Source organism: Ailuropoda melanoleuca, chromosome 14, assembly GCF_002007445.2.
Source record: "Ailuropoda melanoleuca isolate Jingjing chromosome 14, ASM200744v2, whole genome shotgun sequence".
NCBI classification, from domain to species: Eukaryota; Metazoa; Chordata; class Mammalia; order Carnivora; family Ursidae; genus Ailuropoda; species Ailuropoda melanoleuca.
The window spans coordinates 6491541-6510223 of record NC_048231.1 but is presented as its reverse complement, the minus strand read 5'-3'; the positions used below and the strand labels follow the sequence as shown (position 1 = coordinate 6510223).

General features: G+C 47.5%; 1 protein-coding gene across 1 annotated transcript in view; it reads right to left on the bottom strand.

Moving 5' to 3' along the window:
- The window catches only part of SYNE2 (spectrin repeat containing nuclear envelope protein 2), a 267176-nt gene that overhangs the window by 11641 nt on the left and 236852 nt on the right, over nt 1-18683 (bottom strand). Inside the window, 6 exon segments of the mRNA XM_002914161.4 lie at nt 781-975; nt 1837-1974; nt 3364-3546; nt 3851-4001; nt 4473-4660; nt 9491-9653. Coding sequence (XP_002914207.2) covers nt 781-975; nt 1837-1974; nt 3364-3546; nt 3851-4001; nt 4473-4660; nt 9491-9653 — 1018 coding nt within the window.

Here is an 18683-nt window from a genome sequence, read left to right as displayed (position 1 = left end):
AAAAAAAAAACTTAAAGGCCATTCTTATCCTCAATCTTATCGGTCAGGATATAGAACCTTATTCTCCCTATGTTGTAATGCTTTGGCCTAAGAAAAGGGACTATAAACTGCTATGTTTAGAAATGAGGGAATTGTACTATAATTTTTAAGGCTAGGTCTGATGAAGAAATAACTATCAAGTTAGCCAGTTGGGGACACAAAGAAGAAAAAAGCGACCAGTCGTGTCGGTCAATATGGTCACTGTGAAAGCTTCTGGCGCACGAAGGCAATGAACACAGAGTAATGGCCTGAACTCTACCTGAACTTCCCAAAAGGTCCCTCTGTTGAGGGCAACTTGAGGGTTGCTTTGGAAAAACGGATGCTTTTGTCACTTCAGTGGTGAGAACAAAGCACCAGAAAGGCACAGATATTAAAAATTTCCAGACACTAAGAGGAACAGGCCAACACATTCCCAAGTTACCACTGTAAGCAAAACCAGAACAAGTGTCACCGCATCCTCGGGATGCGGACCTGTCGGGGAAGCCCCGTAGTGAGGCACACATGGGAAAGGTCGGAGGAGCGAGAACTTGCCCAAGTGCCGTCCCTTCCACTGGACAATGGGAGCCTCCAAGGAAGTGTCACTCCACAGTGATAACAGCGCAATAAAATGGGGTTTCCCCCCCTTTTTACCATAAAACACATCACAGTTGACCATTGCACAGATTTCCCAGTTCTTTAAAAATTCGGTCCAAGGTCACGTGTGAGTCGCCCGGGGCCGCCCGAGCGCGGCGCTGCCCTTACCGGGGCGTGGGAGGTGAGCCTGCGGTGGAAGCGGGAGACGCGGCCGAAGACTTCCTGGCAATACCGGTGCAGCTCCTCCAGCTCGTCCTCGATCAGCGCGGCGTCCAGCGGCTCGCTCTTCTGGATCAGCTGCTCCCCGAAAACGATGAGCTGATCGATCTTGTTGGTGTTCAGTGTAATTTCCTGCTGGAAACCCTATTCCGAAGAGGAGAAAGAAAGGATTTCAGAGAAGGGACGTTTTCCTGAGGATCCAGCGTCTGCTGCTTTGAACCAGGCTGTAGAAAAGGCATCCCAGGGTTACCGCGGCCTTGTTCCTGCACCAGTACTCTAGCTTTGTGGATTTTTAACGAGGCGACAATAAAGACTGAGTCATCTAAAATGACTTACGTGATTTTTTTCCCCCTCTCCCTTCTGGGCAGGGACTGGAATTTTCCAATTACAATAATTCTAAAAGTTTGGTAGGGATAGACATTGACTGCTATTGGGTGTGAGGGAGAAAACTTGTCTTATTGACGCTTGGTGGAAACAGAAAATTCCCCGTAATAAACCACCCACGGGCATTTGCTTCTGCTGACACAATACTCATCTCATGGGTGCCATTATATTAGGGAAGGCACATTTCTATTTTTCAACTGCTTTTAAAAGCCAGGGAGGGAATCATAGTGAAATACAGATATGTGGGAGAGTGGACGAGATCTGTTCTTGGCCCCACTCTTGATACAGACTCCCCCCAGTTACCCCCTCCCCCCCCACATGTTGCACTCAGACTAGAGAGCTGGGGAAAGAGCATCTTACGAAGTTCTGTTTGGAACCTCAAGAGCGTTCTCCCCATGGGTGATTATAAATGACAAAGAATACTGAGTCTTGTTCCAATGGCCCCTTGACTGTAAGGAATAGCATCCTCGCCCATGACCACCCCGGACACAGGTGGGTGCAGCCTGGCTGCTTTCCCCCGGCTGGAATCTGCTCTCAGGGTATCAGGGGACGTTTGTCCTTGGCCAGCTCTCCCTTGCCAAGGTGCATCGTCCTGAGAGGGGCCGATGAAGCAGGCCTTACGTTCAGCTGGCGCATCTTGTCGTCGGCGTCGCTCTCCGAGAAGTGCTCCACGTTGGTCAGCTGCAGGTCCATCTCCGTGAGCCACACCAGAATGCTCTCCCTGGTCCCCTCGAATTCCTCCCTTTGGTTGGTGAAATGCTGTCAAAGGCGGGGGGAATATCACGTTTGTTTTGATGGCACAAAAGCGTTCAGGCAGACAGCAAGGTTATTTTTAGCCAAGAGGGAAGGGTACCCCCAGAGGCCCACAGGGCATCAGGGGGCAGGCGCGGGGTCAGGAGCCTGGGCTCTGGTCCTGGCTGTGTGATAACAAACAAGCCCCCCCAACTCCTCTGAGGCTTCGTGTCTTCACTGGCAAATTAGGGTGTGGGTATGTTGACTGTGATGCCGAGGATCCTTTCAGCATCTTAAATTCTGCAATTCTCTAGGTCAGTGATTTTCCCAGCCTGCCCTTTGAGGAACCCCCTCACTGTGCAGACCAGGCACCCTACCTGCTTTTACCTAATTAGCCTTCTGTGGAAGCTGCTGCTTGAAATAGTAGCTTCAAGATGGAGAAGTACTGATCTCAGGGTTAAGCCTGGCCTAGTGCCCCATTTGCCTTCACTGAGGTAACCCTGAACGTGTTCCCTCAGAGAAAGAAGACCCAGATTTATCACCTTCAATTAAGGAAGCCTCTTGGGTTACTACCTCATCGATGGGCAGCTGGTTCTCAGACAATTCAGTGCCAACTGAGGGTTTACACTGGTCACAGTCGAATCAGCAGGAGATCAAGAAATTAATGCACGGGGTTGTCTGAAAAGCTAGCCCATTTCTTCCTGAGGGGTTTTAAAAAAAAAACAAACCACCCAGATTCTCCTCATCTTAGAATGATTTCAAGAGCGTTCTGCCCTGAGAACAGAAGCAGGGATTAAAATTTCTTCCTGCAGCCACAAACCACACGGGTCCTGTCCCTTTACACCTAGACTCACAAAGGTTCACGTACCGTGTCTCCTGCAGTACGCAACTTTTTGGTGAACGTCTACATTCAAAAATCAACCCCAGCCTCTGAGGTTAGGTCAATGTGCTCTGAAATTCGGGGGGGGGTGCTAATTGCTGTCCCCCAGCTCCACGATGCAGAGGGGGCTTCGTCTGCATCTCTCATAGTGCAAAAACCAGTGGGACACACAGAAACGATGGGCAAGGCAGGCTTCCTTGCAGGCCTAGAGGCACCAGGCCTGACCTCGTGATGGCAGCGGCCCAGACCCTGTGGGCAGCCCGTGACCCAACGTGCCAACCTTTAGGGTTTATGGAAGTCGGAAAAGGATGTGCCTGACACCACAGATCACAAGACACAGGCCCTGCCTCCGAAGCCTAGTCTTAGGCAAATAACCTCCTAACAAAAGACGCGAAGGTTGACAGCTTTGGCTTAAAGGGCAGGGAAAGCCCTTGCAAGAGCGGGAAGACACCCCCGGCCTGAACCGAACTCTACCCACTGCTCTGCTACAAGCCCGGTGCAGCCTACAGACGGGGCGGGGGACTAGCCAAGGTTACTCTGAGTCTCCGCAGCACGGCCGTGACCCGCCTCTGGAGGGTGTCCCAGCGCTGGTTGCCCTCGTGCACCATCTGCTTCAGCCTGCTGGCTGTGTCGGTGCGGTTCTCGCGCGCCAGCCGCCGGTACTGCTTGTTGATGAGCTCGAGCTGCGTCAGCCTCTCGTGGATCTGCCGCTGGAAGGCCTGCGGCGCACAGACGGGCGCGTGAGACCCAGGCCGGCTCGGCCCGGCGCGCCCCAGACCGCCCGCTCCAGAGGCTGACCCCCGGGCCGCCACGGCCACAGAGAGCCCACCTCCCCTGCTCCGCTGCGAAGAGCAGCCTCTCAAGCTCCCTGCGTGCCGCTCGGCATGGATCGGTCTCGCGGGGCAAAGCTGTCGTGGCAGCTGCCGGCGGGTGTGGACAGGGCGGCCCCGGCCAGCGGTGGGGAGAGCCAGCCACGGAGAGGCTTGGTGAGGAGCACCGGGCTGGAGGGGCTTTGGGCTTTACCTCGAACCTCTTCAGCTCTTCTTTGGCATTTGTGTACAACACCTCTGAGGAATTCGGATAGGCTGCCGTCCTCTCGGCGGACTTGAGCCAGTCCTCGAAGCGGGAGTAATCATCTAGAAATTTCTGCCAGAGACGCCAAGTCTCCTCAATTCTGGCAGGAGGAAAGCATCTCAATGTAAGCCATCCGCTTCAACCATGAGCTTTCATCTGTTTTCCCCCCTTGACTGGTCCCATTCCCAACACCCTAGGAAATAACCGGGAACATCCCCTTCTTGGTCAGGTCACCTTCCTCCTCGGGACTGCCCCTCAAAGCTCCTGCTTCATAGAGGTTAACCAGCAGGAGACAGGGCTTCCCTCCACTGCTTCGTAGCTAGGGACACAGACGCACAGTGGCCGGCCGTGGTTACGCCTCACGACACAGGACTGCTGGGCAAAGCCATTACCCCGATTATATTTCTCTTGAATAATTCATTGCATGCGCATGCTCACACCTACTGAGCCCTCTCTGCCTGTAGCCTTGGAAGTGAAGCGAACAGAACACAGCTACTGTTATTGAGAGGAGAAGGACGCCCTGCGTTGGGAGGACCGTGTTTCAAACGTTCAGGGGCAGCTCGGTTCTTACTTCATTCGCCGTTCCATCGACATGGCACAGATGTTCCTCCAGCGTCTGTCCAAGCTTCTGGTGGTCTGCTGGATGGAGTCGCACTCGGTCTCGTTGGCACAGGCATCAGAGTCATGCAGGAGGACATCACAGATGTTAAACACAGACTCCACGCCCGCGCTGTGTTGTTCGATGTCTCGCTGCAGGTCCTACGGTTGGAACGGAGTAAGAAGCACCTTGAGGTGCTGCTGCTGGTGGTGGTGGTGCAGGTGGTGGTGACGGTGGGATGACTGGCATCAGAGGCTCTCCACTCCCCCACCCTTCTTGCAGCCCAGGTGCATGGCCACCTCCGATCAGTAACAAGGACTGTCTCTCTCATCTCTGTGCGACCCCTGTGCTGTAGCACCAGATAGAAACTGGCCGCAACTGGGATTTGTTTGCTGAACTGACTAGAGGGGGCGGGAAAGCAGGAGAACCCTCTCCTGAGAGCCCACTTCCCCACCGACTCCGGGAGGCATGGGATCCACTCCATACCACCTGAACGCAAGGGCCCCCCATTGAGACATGGCTCCAGGGAGGTCTTCCTTGGGGGTCTCTTCAGCAGGACCTAAAACTTCAGCAGAACTCTTAACCTTTCATGGGTCCCAGAACTCTTAAATCTACTGAGGCCTTTGTGCCATCTTCCCACACACGCCAAATCATGCCCATCCTAGGGCTCCATAGGCCCAAGGGAAGAGTTTGGGACCCTACTTTCCCAATGGATGGGCTCCAACAGAGCGGGCATGGTCTCTCTGGAGTCCTGTGATGGTGACGGTGCTACTCCCGGATTCAGGAAAAAGAGCATTCATGAGGAGACAATGTATGGTTATGGGGAAAAATGAAAAGCTTAACACTAAACACAGCATTTTCCGGTATCACCCGGAGAGTATTTCTTCTGCGCACCATGGGAGGGCTGGAGGAGGAAGAGATAAGGAGACTGTTTTGCATTCTGGAATTAGGCTTCTTCAGGATATCTAAATTCTGTGATAAGTGACAACAGAGCATGCCACTAATCTTAGTATCAAATTACGCTATGAAGAAATAATAAAGACAAAGCTAAATAAGCCGCTGTTAACTAAAGCTCCCTGGATTCAACAAAATCCAGTTTACAGGAGAGATTATTTTATAAACTGCCTGCCACCATCTACAGAAAGGCAACATAAAGGTCATGCCGCATCACCTCAATATTTAATAATTTTGAAATTACTATTAGAGAAGACTAATAGTTTCTTACTTTTTTTCTGATAAATGTGCAGTTTTGATCATTCTCTGTCCAGGTGGATATGAAGGAAGAAAACGTGAATACTGAAACCATATTTTAAATTAAGCAGTTTTTAACAGGATCCTAACTGATTAAAAACGAACAGCACAAAGTCATGCTACAAAAATGTGTTCTGGGGGCACCTGGTGCACTGGGTTGGAGGAGCATGGGACTCTTGGTCTCCGGGCCGTGTGTTCAAGTCCTGTGTTGGGTGTAGAGATTACTAAAAAAATAAATACACTTAAAAAAAAAAAAGAAAAAAGAAAATGTGTTTTTTAGTTTGTCACCCTACGTGTCCTGTGAAGAGACATGAGCAGGGTGATTTTTTTTAAGCTCCTGAGTCCAGGACAAATGGCGGAAGTCTTCCCAGGGTCCACGCAAGCACCAGCTTTATAATTATTAGGTTTAAACAGAATTCAAACTTTAAGAATTCTTGTTGGCTCACAGAATTGTCATGAGCCTTCCTAAAATTTACTGGCATTGATAAATGTCTCTTGACTTTATTAAAATAATAAACAAGGAATCCTAACATTGATGCTGAATGAGTAACAGTGGAGATTTTAATTGAAAAATGGTACCTGCCCCTGACCTCACCAGGTAGGGCTGGGTAGGATCTGGTTGAAAAGTACTGAAAAAGTCTAGTCTACAGATAAATGTGAATGCTGCATATTTTAACAGACTCGTTGCAGTTTCTCTACCTTATCTGTTCAGCTTATATTGAACAAAACTGCTATTGAGAACTGATTAATACACAGGGTGAATCTGGGAGCAAGAAATGAGCTCTACAATAGTTTATAAAAGACCATCAACATTTGGGTTAAAAAAAATTCAAAAAATTTCAAAATTTCCAAAACAAACTTTGCAAACACTGCAGAATGACTACTGATTTTGTATTATGTACTGGTTACTTTTAAAATATGTAGTGAACCACATTTAAAAATGCAAACCACTTAGGTGCTAAATGAGTGACATTTTATGAACCATCTCACCACTAGTCCCATTGAGGCAGCAGCATGCACAGTAATTAGATCTAAAGAACTGTTCAAGTGCAATTTGAAGAATGGGACCTAAGAAACAACATAAAACAAGGTAAAAGACTTTTGCCAATGGTTCTGGAAACAGGCTCCGGGGCAGCCCCGTTTGTTTTGTGTTTCTGTTCCTGAGTAGGTAACAAAGAGCTGTGAAGCTGGGAAAGAGCAGGTGTTGGGGGGGGGCGGGGAGGAGGAGGAGGCAGTGAGAGGGAGAGGTGGAGAATGCAACCAGGAAGGAGAATACAAAAGGAACCAGAAAAACAAGATAAAGGGGGAAAAGAAGAAAGGAGAAAGCCAAGCCAGCCTAGGGGGGGTGACTCTGGGGGAGGGGCATGGGCTGGAAAGCCAGCGGAGCAGAGTGGTCCAGTGGGAGTGGTTTACGAGGTTGGCATGAAGCTGAGCGCACCTGCTGGGAAGGGGGTTGGTTTCTGGTATTACAGAATGGGGAGTAAGGAACAGCACTCTCTCCCAACGTCACCGTGTGACACCTACAAGGAACCAGGAAACCGAAGAAAACAGGAGAGAAATGCAGAAAGCCTAAGGCAAGTGGTTCATAGTCTGAAAGTGTTACAAAGGTTGCTACCACTGCCTTTGCATTTTGAAGATGATATGTTCCACAAAAATAACAACATCACCCTTACTACCCAAGGAGTTCTACGTAAAAGAAACAAAAAGGACTCTGATAAGGTTTGACTTCTTCCCTAAGGTGCTCCCAAGAACATGACCATGAGGATCTGGGAAGCATGGTTCCTAATCACTCTTGGGGGCCTGATGGATTTTGCAGAAGGCACTACTACGTGATCCCAAGCTTTTAGGTCTTATTTCTCGAAATAATCATGCAACTTATTATATTTAACTAATGACAGAAACACAAGTAAGGTTTGTTTTTTGTTTTGTTTTTTTAATGGCCCATGCATAATTCTTGTGTGTGACACATTTCTGTTTTTTGTGGTTTTGATGGAGCCTTAAGGTCTGGTCTGGGTATTAAAAAAAAATTTTTTTTTAAACAAAAGTACTGAAAGTTTCCTGAAGCGGGAAGCTTCAAATCAACCCGAGTGAAATTATGGACCATTTCAAAACAGGACCAAATAACGCCAGGAGGATGGGCAGCTGCTCCAAACTGTACCCTTTGGGGGAATACACTCCCTGCAATTTAATGATGTTTTGGCAAACCTCAGATTTATAAAACGTTAACACACATTATTGGCCCTGCCAAATTTAGCCAGTCATTCTTTAAGGGGAAAAACATACTCAGTTCCTATACTATTTACCTGAAAAAACTCACCAGGCAGGGTAAATTGTTATTTGCAAGGCCTGTGTGTAAAGAGACTGCTCAAGAAATTCACCCTAGTGGATCGAACTTGCAAATAAAGTCGATAATGTCCAGCAGCTGTGACTCCAATGAGAAGGGCATTAAAATCTCTGCAATGTCCATTAACATGGTACTTATATCAGTATTCCTTTCTCCAGAAAGCAAAGACAGAACTGAGATGACCTCAATGAAAAGGACATACTTAAATTTCTGCAGCTAACTGCCAAAACCAGTATTTTTACTTCATAGCCTTGCTAAATCATACTAACTTGAAAGTCTGAGAATAGGCGTTGTTTACAAACAGTAACAGTAATAGACTGAATAAAGATCTAAGTCAAGAGGAATGTCAAATACTTGGCTCTATTTTACGGTAGCAGGAGATGTCACTCATTACTATTAAAACGATCAACTTGAACTCAAGGGAATTTGTCATTAATTTATCATCACCTTCTGCCCTTGAATCTGTGAGAGAGGTTCAGCCCCCAATTCTTTCTCTAAGAGCAGCTGTTACGTGTGGGTGAATCTTCCTGGTGTGCTGACAGACAGCAAACACCAAGGCTTTGGAGGTAAATGTGAGGAGAACAGAGAGGAGTCTGAGAACCTGATGACAACCATATTGCTTATATGGTCAAAACGCAATCTACTCCTGGGTCTAAGAAAAACCCATGACGGTGAAGGAAAGCTACCGAAAGGCTACTATAAACTTAATTTTAAAAATGAAGATAAGCTCCAGGCACTTCACATGAGAATGAACATGTGACTGTGAGTCGATGGGAGGGCAGCAAAGTGGATTTGGTAAGTGTGTGGCATCAGCAAGCACCCACCAGAGTAGTGTGATGGTAACACTGGCAGGACTCAGGACTCGGTGGTGGTTTCATGCTGGGGAGTTTCCAGGGTTGGCTCAGAGGGTGCATAACTGATGAGAGACACTCACAGAGCGCTGCAGGAGGGCTTCCTAAGCTATTGGCCTAAGTGTCTTTCTTTTTACACTTTTTTTTTTTTTTGGAAGGTCTATCAGATGATCTGTTGTCCCATGAAAACTTTCCTTGGTTAGGAAATTTTCCTTTCAATTCATTGCCCCCTAAAACTATAGTCACAAAACAAGCATCCAAGTTAAAAAAATATATAAGCAAAACACCTTATTTACCACTAAGACCTACATCTCAAACATTATTCAAAGCATTTCACAAAGAGATGCGTGAATGGGGCAGAAGACGGGCACACAAGAGACGGTCTCACACGTACAAGTACACGGACAGGTGGTCAGTTTTCTCTGGAAAAAACGAGCCGATGTTATGCAATGTGAACATGCTACAGGACGCAGCCAATATGGGGAAGGCTTGAGTCAGCAGGTATCACAGACAGCTGTACTCTTACAAAAGCTTGCTTTCCTCACCTGCTGCTCGGCGAGCCTCTTCTGGATCTCTTGATCATCGCAGACGTCATACACGACAGGCTTAGAAAGCTCTGACTCAATTCGAGCCAACCAGGTACGAAGGTTGCTCATGTTTTTGTCTAACTGCTGAATAAAAGCAAAGGTCTCCTTCAGCTTCTTCACCCTAAACATATTTGCAGGAAAAAGAGGGGTAAAAAAACCAAAGCCCAACGGTTAGTGGTGACAAGAATGTGCTAACCAAGGTGTCACAGTGTAAAAAGCAACTTATGTCAGTTATTGATTTTATAGCAGGAACAGCTCTCACATTACAGAGCTTTCACAGAACATGTGACACTTTACAAAACTGCTGGTCTGGCTGATTTTCAAATGGGCTAAGCGTTCATCTACCTATGCAAATACGAAGTCCTATCATTCCCAAAGTGGGATCCCCTGAGACCCAGTACATCTTTCTAAGGCTCCCGAGGAAAGAGGAGATGCCATCTCATTCCCTTGAGGTTAAAATAACCACACTTGGGGCGCCTGGGTGGCTCAGTCGGTGGGCTGTCCAACTCTTGGTTTCAGGTCAAGATCGTGGTTGTGAGATTGTGCTCCGTGTCAGGCTCTGCGCTCACGGTGGAGTCTGCTTGAGATTCTCTGCTTCTGCCCCTCCCCCCGCATGCACGTGTGCGTTCCCTCTAAAATAAATGCATAAATAACATCTTTAAAAATAAAAATTAAATAAAATAACCACACTTGATTTCTGTCCAGTTTCTGTCTTGGGTATATGCCAAGACTGCAGCGGCCAGGGACTTTCCCCGACAGTTTAAAGAATTTACATGCCTGGCTCACTTGGTGGTATCTGGCCCACGAGGCTTCTCATGGGCCTCTCTTCTTGATCAAGCACAGAACAGGCGCTAAAGCCCACCATGTCCAGTCTAAGGGGTTGAGGGAGCCTCACACATACACCCAGCCCATTATGGGGCGGCTGTATCAGCCAAAAGGGGAGCAGGGAGTGTGGTGGGGAACAGGGCAAAGATAATCTGCAAGCACAGTCCTGAACCATCTGCCTCCGACACAGCGTGGTGATCTGAACAAGCACACACGCGTCGGTGCACTGGGTGAGCTCACTGGCACATCGACGTACTGTCAAGGGGAAATGACACAGCTGCTAGGAAAATAAACTTCACGCAGATCCTGAAAAAAAAAATCCTTCTCTATAATCTGCCTTCACGGAAGTCCCAAAGTGAGTGAGGGCTTGTTCTGGTGATCTGTGGGATTCTTTTTCTTTTTTTTAATTAATTACTTTATTTGAGAGAGAGAGAGAGAAAGTGAACGAGCATGCGAGTCGGAGGAGGGGCAGAGGGAGAGACTCTTCAAGCAGATGCCCTGCTGAGCTTGGAGCCCAATACAGGGCTCGATCTCACGACCCATGAGATCATAACCTGAGTGTAAACCAGGAGTTGGGCGCTTAAACCACTGAGCCACCCAGGCGCCCTGGTCTGCGGGATGCTTAGTGAATCCCAGAGACTTGGAGTGATAGCTGCAATGCAGTTCCCAGCTATCAATACTGATGTTACCAGGTGCTGTCAGAACTCCATCCTGCAGCACAAGAAAGAGAAACTGAGGCACTGGCTCCAACTTGTCGGAGTGCGCTGCACTCCCTGTTACCTTCACCTCTTCTTGGACTGCCCATCAACAGATGCCGACCACCCTCCTTGCCCCCTACCCAGCTGTGGTTCTGTGGCCAAAAGGCACATTCTAGATGGTAAGTCTGATCCATTCACGCTCAAATGTTTCCACAGTCCTCACCCTACCCCAACATACCAGTTTAACACCGTGACCTTTTCAGGTCATCAAGGGTTCAGCGGCCTCTCTCCATCCCAGCACTCTGCAAAATGGCTCTCCTTTCCTTCCCCTGGAGCGTCTACCACTTCTCACCAAAGACACTGAGGGCCCCTGGCCCACGTGCTCCTGCAGCACCCGGGACCTCCTGCCCCGTGTTGTGTCCACATCCCTCATTCACCATGCACCTACCACGACACTGTCCGCGCTAGCCAGGCTGCACGGGCTTGCCATCTCTGCACGCACATACCCCCACTTCGCCTGGTGGGCAGGTGGTACTGACAAACATTTGTTGCAGAATAAATGTGTATGAGCACTTCCACGACATGCCATTATTTAAGGAGACCAGGGAATTACGTGTGTTTTAATTTTTACTTACTTCTTTATTTTTTGCATCCTACCACCAACCAAGTCAACCCTGCAGACTGACTTTTACCTCCAGCTCTATTACCAGCTAGTTTTAGGATTTAGGGTAAATCCTTTTACTTCAGCATCCTCAACTCTAGTAGGTTTCTGAGGTCCCTCAAACTTCGGGAGGTGGTAATATCTGAGTGAAGTTAAGGGGGCAGAGTTCTGGAAGTGAGCAGACCTGGTTCTAAGTCCCACTGTACCATCTATGAGCTGTGCAGCCCTGCAAGGAGCCTAACTTTCCTGATGTCCAGTTTCCTTGTTACCTGCAAAATTATCCACCTTGCAGGTAGTCTTGACCCGAAACAAAAGGATGTGTGTGAAGTCTATGGAGTAGAGTAGCACTCAGGATGATTCTAGCTCTTATTATTGCCAATGGGGATTCCGTGATGCTACAATAACAGCTCGTGTATAAGGCAATGAACCTTACAAAGTCCTTTCATAGTATTTCTTCTCAACTCTGCCATGAGTTAGGCAGCCCTGGGAGGAGGCTGTGGAGTCTGGTGGTAAAGAGCACAGACTCTGTGGTCAGGGCCTGGGTTTGAATCCTGGCTCTGTTTAAGCTCATCTGAAAAACCATGTCAAAGCTAGTTATCCCTTCCTTCCCTGGGTGGCTGAGAGGGTTGAATGAGATATAAACACATGGAATGTATTTGGCATAGTACCTAACAGAGACAGATGCCCAGAAACCATGATCAAGATGATTTTCATGGCGGTAAGTTTTTCCAAATTAGTCTTACTACAAACACCACAAGGAGTTCCCTTTAAAGCCACAAGATGATTTATTAAAAAGGAAGTAACAGAATCTGGGGCCAGGCCTGGATGCAGCTGTAACCTAGATCCTGCCTTTGTTCCCATGGCTTCAGAGGCTTTAGAAGTACACCCTCCTTACCCCAGTATCTTGTCACCCTGACTGCTTAGGGGCCAGAAGGGACACTCCAGACAATGCCAGAGGAGCTGGGAATCCCAGGCCCTATGGGACAAGGAGTCTTTCGTGCAGTTTGCAAGGGGCTGTCCTTCTAGAAGGCTCTGGCTGAAGAGGCAGCCCAGCCCCGAGAGCTTCCTAGACATGGGGAGAGGAGCTCCGGCTTGGTGGCCCCTGCACAGCTCTCCTGCCAACCCCCCTCTATCAGGCATCTGACCCTACTCCATCCTAAGCAACTCAGCCTCTTTATTTTAAAAAGAAAGGTCTAAAGTATAACTTTTTAAATGACCGGAGCTAACGAGAGACAAAAGAACCTGGGTGCAAACACAGAGATGCAGTGATCATGAATCCTGGTCATCCCAGGGTGAGTGTGCAATAGCGGAGGGGGGAGTACGAAGCAGGGGGAGGATAATTCACTTGGCTTCCCCAGGACTCTAATACTCCAGGCCAGTGGTGTTCAAAATGGAGTGCTTAAGACAAACCAATGGAGTTCGGGAATAAAATATTAGACTTTCTACTGTTATTCCGTTCTTTTTAAATGTCCACTGGGTATACTTTCTAATTCACAACCTTGATGACTACATGCAACAGCACAGAACTGGCTGACATCTACCTGTGCCAGGCCCTTGGGGCTCTACTGGTCAGCAACCCATTTAATCCTCCCGCGATGCTAGGAGATCAGTACTGTCAGCATCCCCATTCGACAGGTGAGGTAACTGCAGCACAGGGATCAAATTACCTGCCCCAGGCATGTGATCATTAAATGGCACAGGCAGGATTCCAACCCGGGCGCTCTGGTCCGGAGCTGCTGTTCTTAGGCCCTTTCCTCAGGGCCACTCATATAAACCTGCACACACATTAGCTAGTATCGGGCACAGGATGGTTTTTGTTGCTGTTAGGGAACATGATGAGAAGTCCAGTCTCATGGCTCTGGGATACACTGCGGGGAGTAGGGGGAAGGGATGGAAGCCCGTCCACCAAGTGCTGTACTTTGGGGGCCCACATTTGCCCCTCCATAATTCCTTTCGATAAGCATTTAACTATGTGCTTTGTCTTGGACCCTATGCAGGTTCCCAAGGATTCAAGAGATAACTGAAATATAGTTCTTATTCCCTAGAGCTCGTGACCTAATTTAGATTGAATTTTGACATTATAATACAACAGAGGAGGTGCTCAATAAATATTTTTTGAACGAGTAAATGATATTCAGTCATACCTTCAAATTTGTTTTCATAAAAGACATGGCTATGTTCTATATTAAAGCAAAGAGGTAAAGGTCAGAGCACCTCCAAGCCATCTTGCCACAAAACAATTTGCTGCCACATTACAAACCCTACGTGCTCCTCTACCATGGTCCCATACAGGGCAACTGAAATACTGACAAACAAGCACACAAACCATACATACACTTAGGGCACATCAAAGAGGAAGGGAAGGTGGGGGGAAAGAAAAGAAGAGGTTGCCAAGAAGCTACAAGATTCATCTAATCAGGATTTAACCTACTTCTAGATCCCAACCTCTGACGAAAGGCATAATATCCAAAACTGCATCGTGATTTAAAACATTTTTTTCAGATAATCGTGTTACAACGTACTCTAGGAACCATCAGATGACGGTGGAGTCTGCGTCACTCTATTCTGCACAGACACTGTAATCTAATTATCACCTTTCCCAGGTCAGGGAGTATGTGTCATTTGCCAGTCCAGGCAACCAACCTCCATGTTAGGCCTCGTTAATATTGCTCTTGGAAAAATTGGAATCTCGAGTTAATGCTGGGAAACAAGGAAAGCCATTCAGAATCCAGCCTTCTGACACAGGGAAGAAACCACAATATCGCATTACATCAAGCCCCAAGGCAGTTTGTTCATGTAGCTCCTTATCTCTGCACTTGCCCATTTTCTACGCCAGCGCACTCCACAACACTGTGCACACACGTATTTCAGAAAGTCATGCTGCTCCAGGAAAGAATAAGTGTGATCTTCTGAGTTGAATTCTAATTCTGAGGGCTGGAAAAACGTTTTTAGGTGCAAAGGGAAAGTGTTTCACCTGTGTAGATAAGTGGAAGACCTGGATAGAACTAAAACATTTTTACATGAAACCACACAAAGTAAGAATTTTTGCTAAGAGTAGCTACAAATGAGAAGATCTTTTGCAGGGATTATGGGTAGAAATGCAGAAAATAATCAAGGTGAATAAAGTTTTATTTTAACAGCAAAATATCAGAATATAGAATACTTATGAACTGCGCTCTTCCACCAAAATAAACAAAATCAAGTCCGGCTAATATCATTCTATATCAGACCTAAGTCTTCCAACGTGTGATGGAGCTTTTAATATCAAATTCATTTCTATGGAATAATTTATATTTCACTCCTATTCTCTACATGCTAAAGCGTCTACAGTTAAACTACGAAGACTTGAGATCATACATTTTAAAAAGCCCATGCCAATATGGACAGCATAACTTAAAAAAATACTACGGAAAACTGAGATGGTCGAAGCATCTGAATTTGTGCTAAACAGATACTCAGACCTGTGGGGCAGCTGCCAGTTGCTGAAAGCACTGAACCGATTCTGTACAACTGCATCTCTTTAAACGACTGAACAGCTTCACAGTCAGATAATCAATTACCCCAAGATCTTGAAGCCCTGATTGGGGGGCATGGACATTCAAGGCATTTGAGCTCATCGCCTCTTTGATGCGTTTATGTCGCGGGACGACTTCCATTTTCCAGGCAGCAACAGCATCACCCCTCTCCCCTGCTTGTTAAAGGCGGACTGCAGACACCACGGGCAAACGCCCCGGGAGAGCACCCATCCCCCGATGGCTGAGCACACGCACACACACACTCCCCAGCCACCATCTCGTCGGTCACTCCTATTGTACCCGACAAGAGGCAGCGAGGCAGCCGGGCACACAGACACAGCAGCCGCCCCTCGGCCGTACACAGAGCTGATGGCTGACATGGCACTTACTGTTGATGAGAAAAAACCATTCCTTCTGTTCAGCGGAAGCGCCAAGTTCCCGGCGGCACCTCCACCTCCCGGGCGGCGGCGGCTCCTCCCCCGGCGGCGGGCCGCTCCATCCCCTGGCTCAGCATCCTAGGCGGCGGCCGCCCTCCCGCAGGCTCGGGCCACAAAGCAGCGCCCCCAGGAACCGAGCCGACCTGACTCTCCGCTCACTGCATGTTTTAACCTCCGTTTTTGCCCTTCTAATAAACAAATATCTCCAGCTCCTTCCTCTCTCGAGCACGCACGCACACACACACGGTCTTTGTTCTGACGCTACAGGATTGCAATCCTGGAGGAAGAAAGTCACAGTGTTATCTTGGCTATGGGTTATTTATGAAGTGCTGTAAACGAGGGAAGAAACATTTAGATTTGGAGCACGGAAAAGAGGATTTCTGTCCTCTTCAAATCAAATTTGTTTCAGGTTTGACCAAAAAAAAAAAAAAAGGCGAAATTGGAAGACCCTGAGTCCAACAGGCATGCCTTCCTTAGAGGGGTGGGGGTGGGGTGGGTGCTGGGGTTTCTGCCCTTTTTAGGCCTGTGCATCCCGGTTTAGGTAAGGCAGAGAGTTCATTGAGTTCATTCCTCTGCTCTTCGCAAAAAAATTCTTATAGTACAAATGGAGTTCCCAACTTTGCAGAGGAAGAATTTGCAATTTTCCTTGTTAGCTCCTCCCGGGGTTTAGCATAATGTCTCTGAGCATTTCTCCATATCCCTAACCCTGGTTTCTCTAGGGGAGCCCAAGTGGCTGTTCACCAGAGCACGCTTGGTTTGTGTCCAGCCCCTTTTAGGCTCATTCTCAGCCTTATTTTAAGACTCGATGATATCAATCGTTTCTCATGGGTCCCTAAAGCCCAACATTTAGTAATTATTACATCCTCACCTGGAAAGACAGCACATTCTAGACCAGCGAAATTAGGAGTGTAGATTTGGAAACACCTCTCCCCAAATGCAACATCTAACTTGTGCCCATGTGCTTAGCTGTTCCTGGGACCTGCTAAATATGGTCTCCCAAAGCCTAGTACACTGGACATGCTGATGCTGCCCAATGCCACCTGCCGCTCCCCCGCCCCCGCCCGGCCCCGGGCACTGGCGGCTGCAGTCTCCTTGAAGAAACTCCCCAACCCTCAGGAAAGCATTCTGCAGGGTCCAGGAACAGTGGCCCCATGCTGCAGAGGTGGAATGATCAGGCTGACTGGAAGGAAAATGCAAGTGGGGAGGCTGACCTCACATCTGGCTCTCTCCGCGCTAACATTTCTAAATCCTTCCAGTCCTGCTGGATCAGGCCACAGCAAGTCAACTCTATGACTAGCAGCATTGTTTGGTCTCCCAAAATAACCTTGAGAAAATACAGATAAAAAGAGAGAAACGAAAAACTTTATCAATTTAGAAAGGCACACATCTCCCTGCCCATTCTGCAAAGGATGGAAAAACAATCCCAACACACAGTTGCCATGGTAATAACTGCTGAGTTTAAATGACAACATTTTAATTGCTACTATTATACAACAGGTGGGCTTTTCACATTGGTAGGTGAAATGTGAAAATTATGCTTAGTTAAAAAGTTTCTTTTCATGGACTTGATCCTTTTGATGGTGAGATAACTATCTAGTCTAGTATGGGAGCATATCTGAGTAAGTCCCTCCTTCAAACATTGGCCTAACAGTGCCAAGTCTGTTAATGATGCTACCATCAAGAGAAATGAAGGAGAAAGGTAAAAATACTGATGACATTTTTCCTTAAGAAAGAGAAAAAAACCCATGTTCCTTTTTCTGTAATGAACATCAGAAAATTAAGTAAGCAAAAAGAAAGTTAAAATCACCAACGATGCCAACACCAACAGATAACCGATGTAAACATTTTGCGGTCTGTCTTTCCACTTAGCCCTCCCATCTGTCTTAGGCACTGACAGCTCTGACCAGATCATTCACACACACACTGCCAGAAAGAGTCTTTACAAAGAGCCTCCACTCCCGTTGACCCCTTGGCCCCATGTCTCTGAAGAGGCTCCACAACCAGCCAGAGTGACTTACCAAAGACACAGACTGACTTGTGGCCACAGGGCTCCTGCTTCATAGGACAAGGCAAAAGCTTTGATTAATGAATAAGGAAGGGGTTACGGGAAACAAAAGGAGATGGATTTTTAGGGTATTCAACTATTGGATTTCTGAAGCCAAAGCAGACACAGGTGAGAAGTATTAGACTGAGTCTTCCTCTGGCATGAGTCCCACCGAGGGCAGGATGCTGGAGAGGTGTGGGGGCAGGACCCTTTTTTTCAGAACTTTGGTCTGTGCTGGCTGAAGCAAGTCAATTTGGTGTCTTTCGTCCCTCATCCAATATTCTGTGCCCAAAGTGTTCCCACTAATAGGTAGCCCAGCTACCTCCAAAATAGAGGACCACACATGGTGGTAGTTCTGAAAACTTCTGTAATTTAGTTGTCTCTCCTGCATTCACATTTTGCTGGGTCCGTTTTCAAAGATATTATCTAAGAAAGTATGGGGAAGGAGGAACTAATAGCTATAATTATTTTAAACAAAAAATTTTGAAAAGATTTAAAAAAAAATTATTTTATTTATTTGAGAGAGAGAGAGCGTGTGCGCACGTGTGTCCTTGAGTTGAGTTGCGGGGGGCAGGAGCAGAGAGAGAGGGACAACCCGACTCCATGCTGAATGTAGAGCTCAACGATGTGGGGCTCGATCCAATAACCCTGATATCATGACCTGAGCCGAAATCAAGAGTCTGCTGCTCAACGGACTGAGCCACCCAGGCGCCCCTTTAAATATTGTATTTTTGGGGTACCTGGCTAACTCAGTCAGTTGAGTATCTGACTTTGGCTTAGGTCATGATCCCAGGGTCCTCGTGGGGCTCCCTGCTCAGTGGGGAGCTTGCTTCTCTCTCTCCTCTGCCACTCCCCCTGCTTGTGGCTCACTTGTTCTCTCTGTGTGAAATAAATAATATCTCTTAAAAAAAATTAAAAGATTTAATTTTTAAGGGGCGCCTGGGTGGCTCAGTCGTTAAGCGTCTGGCCTT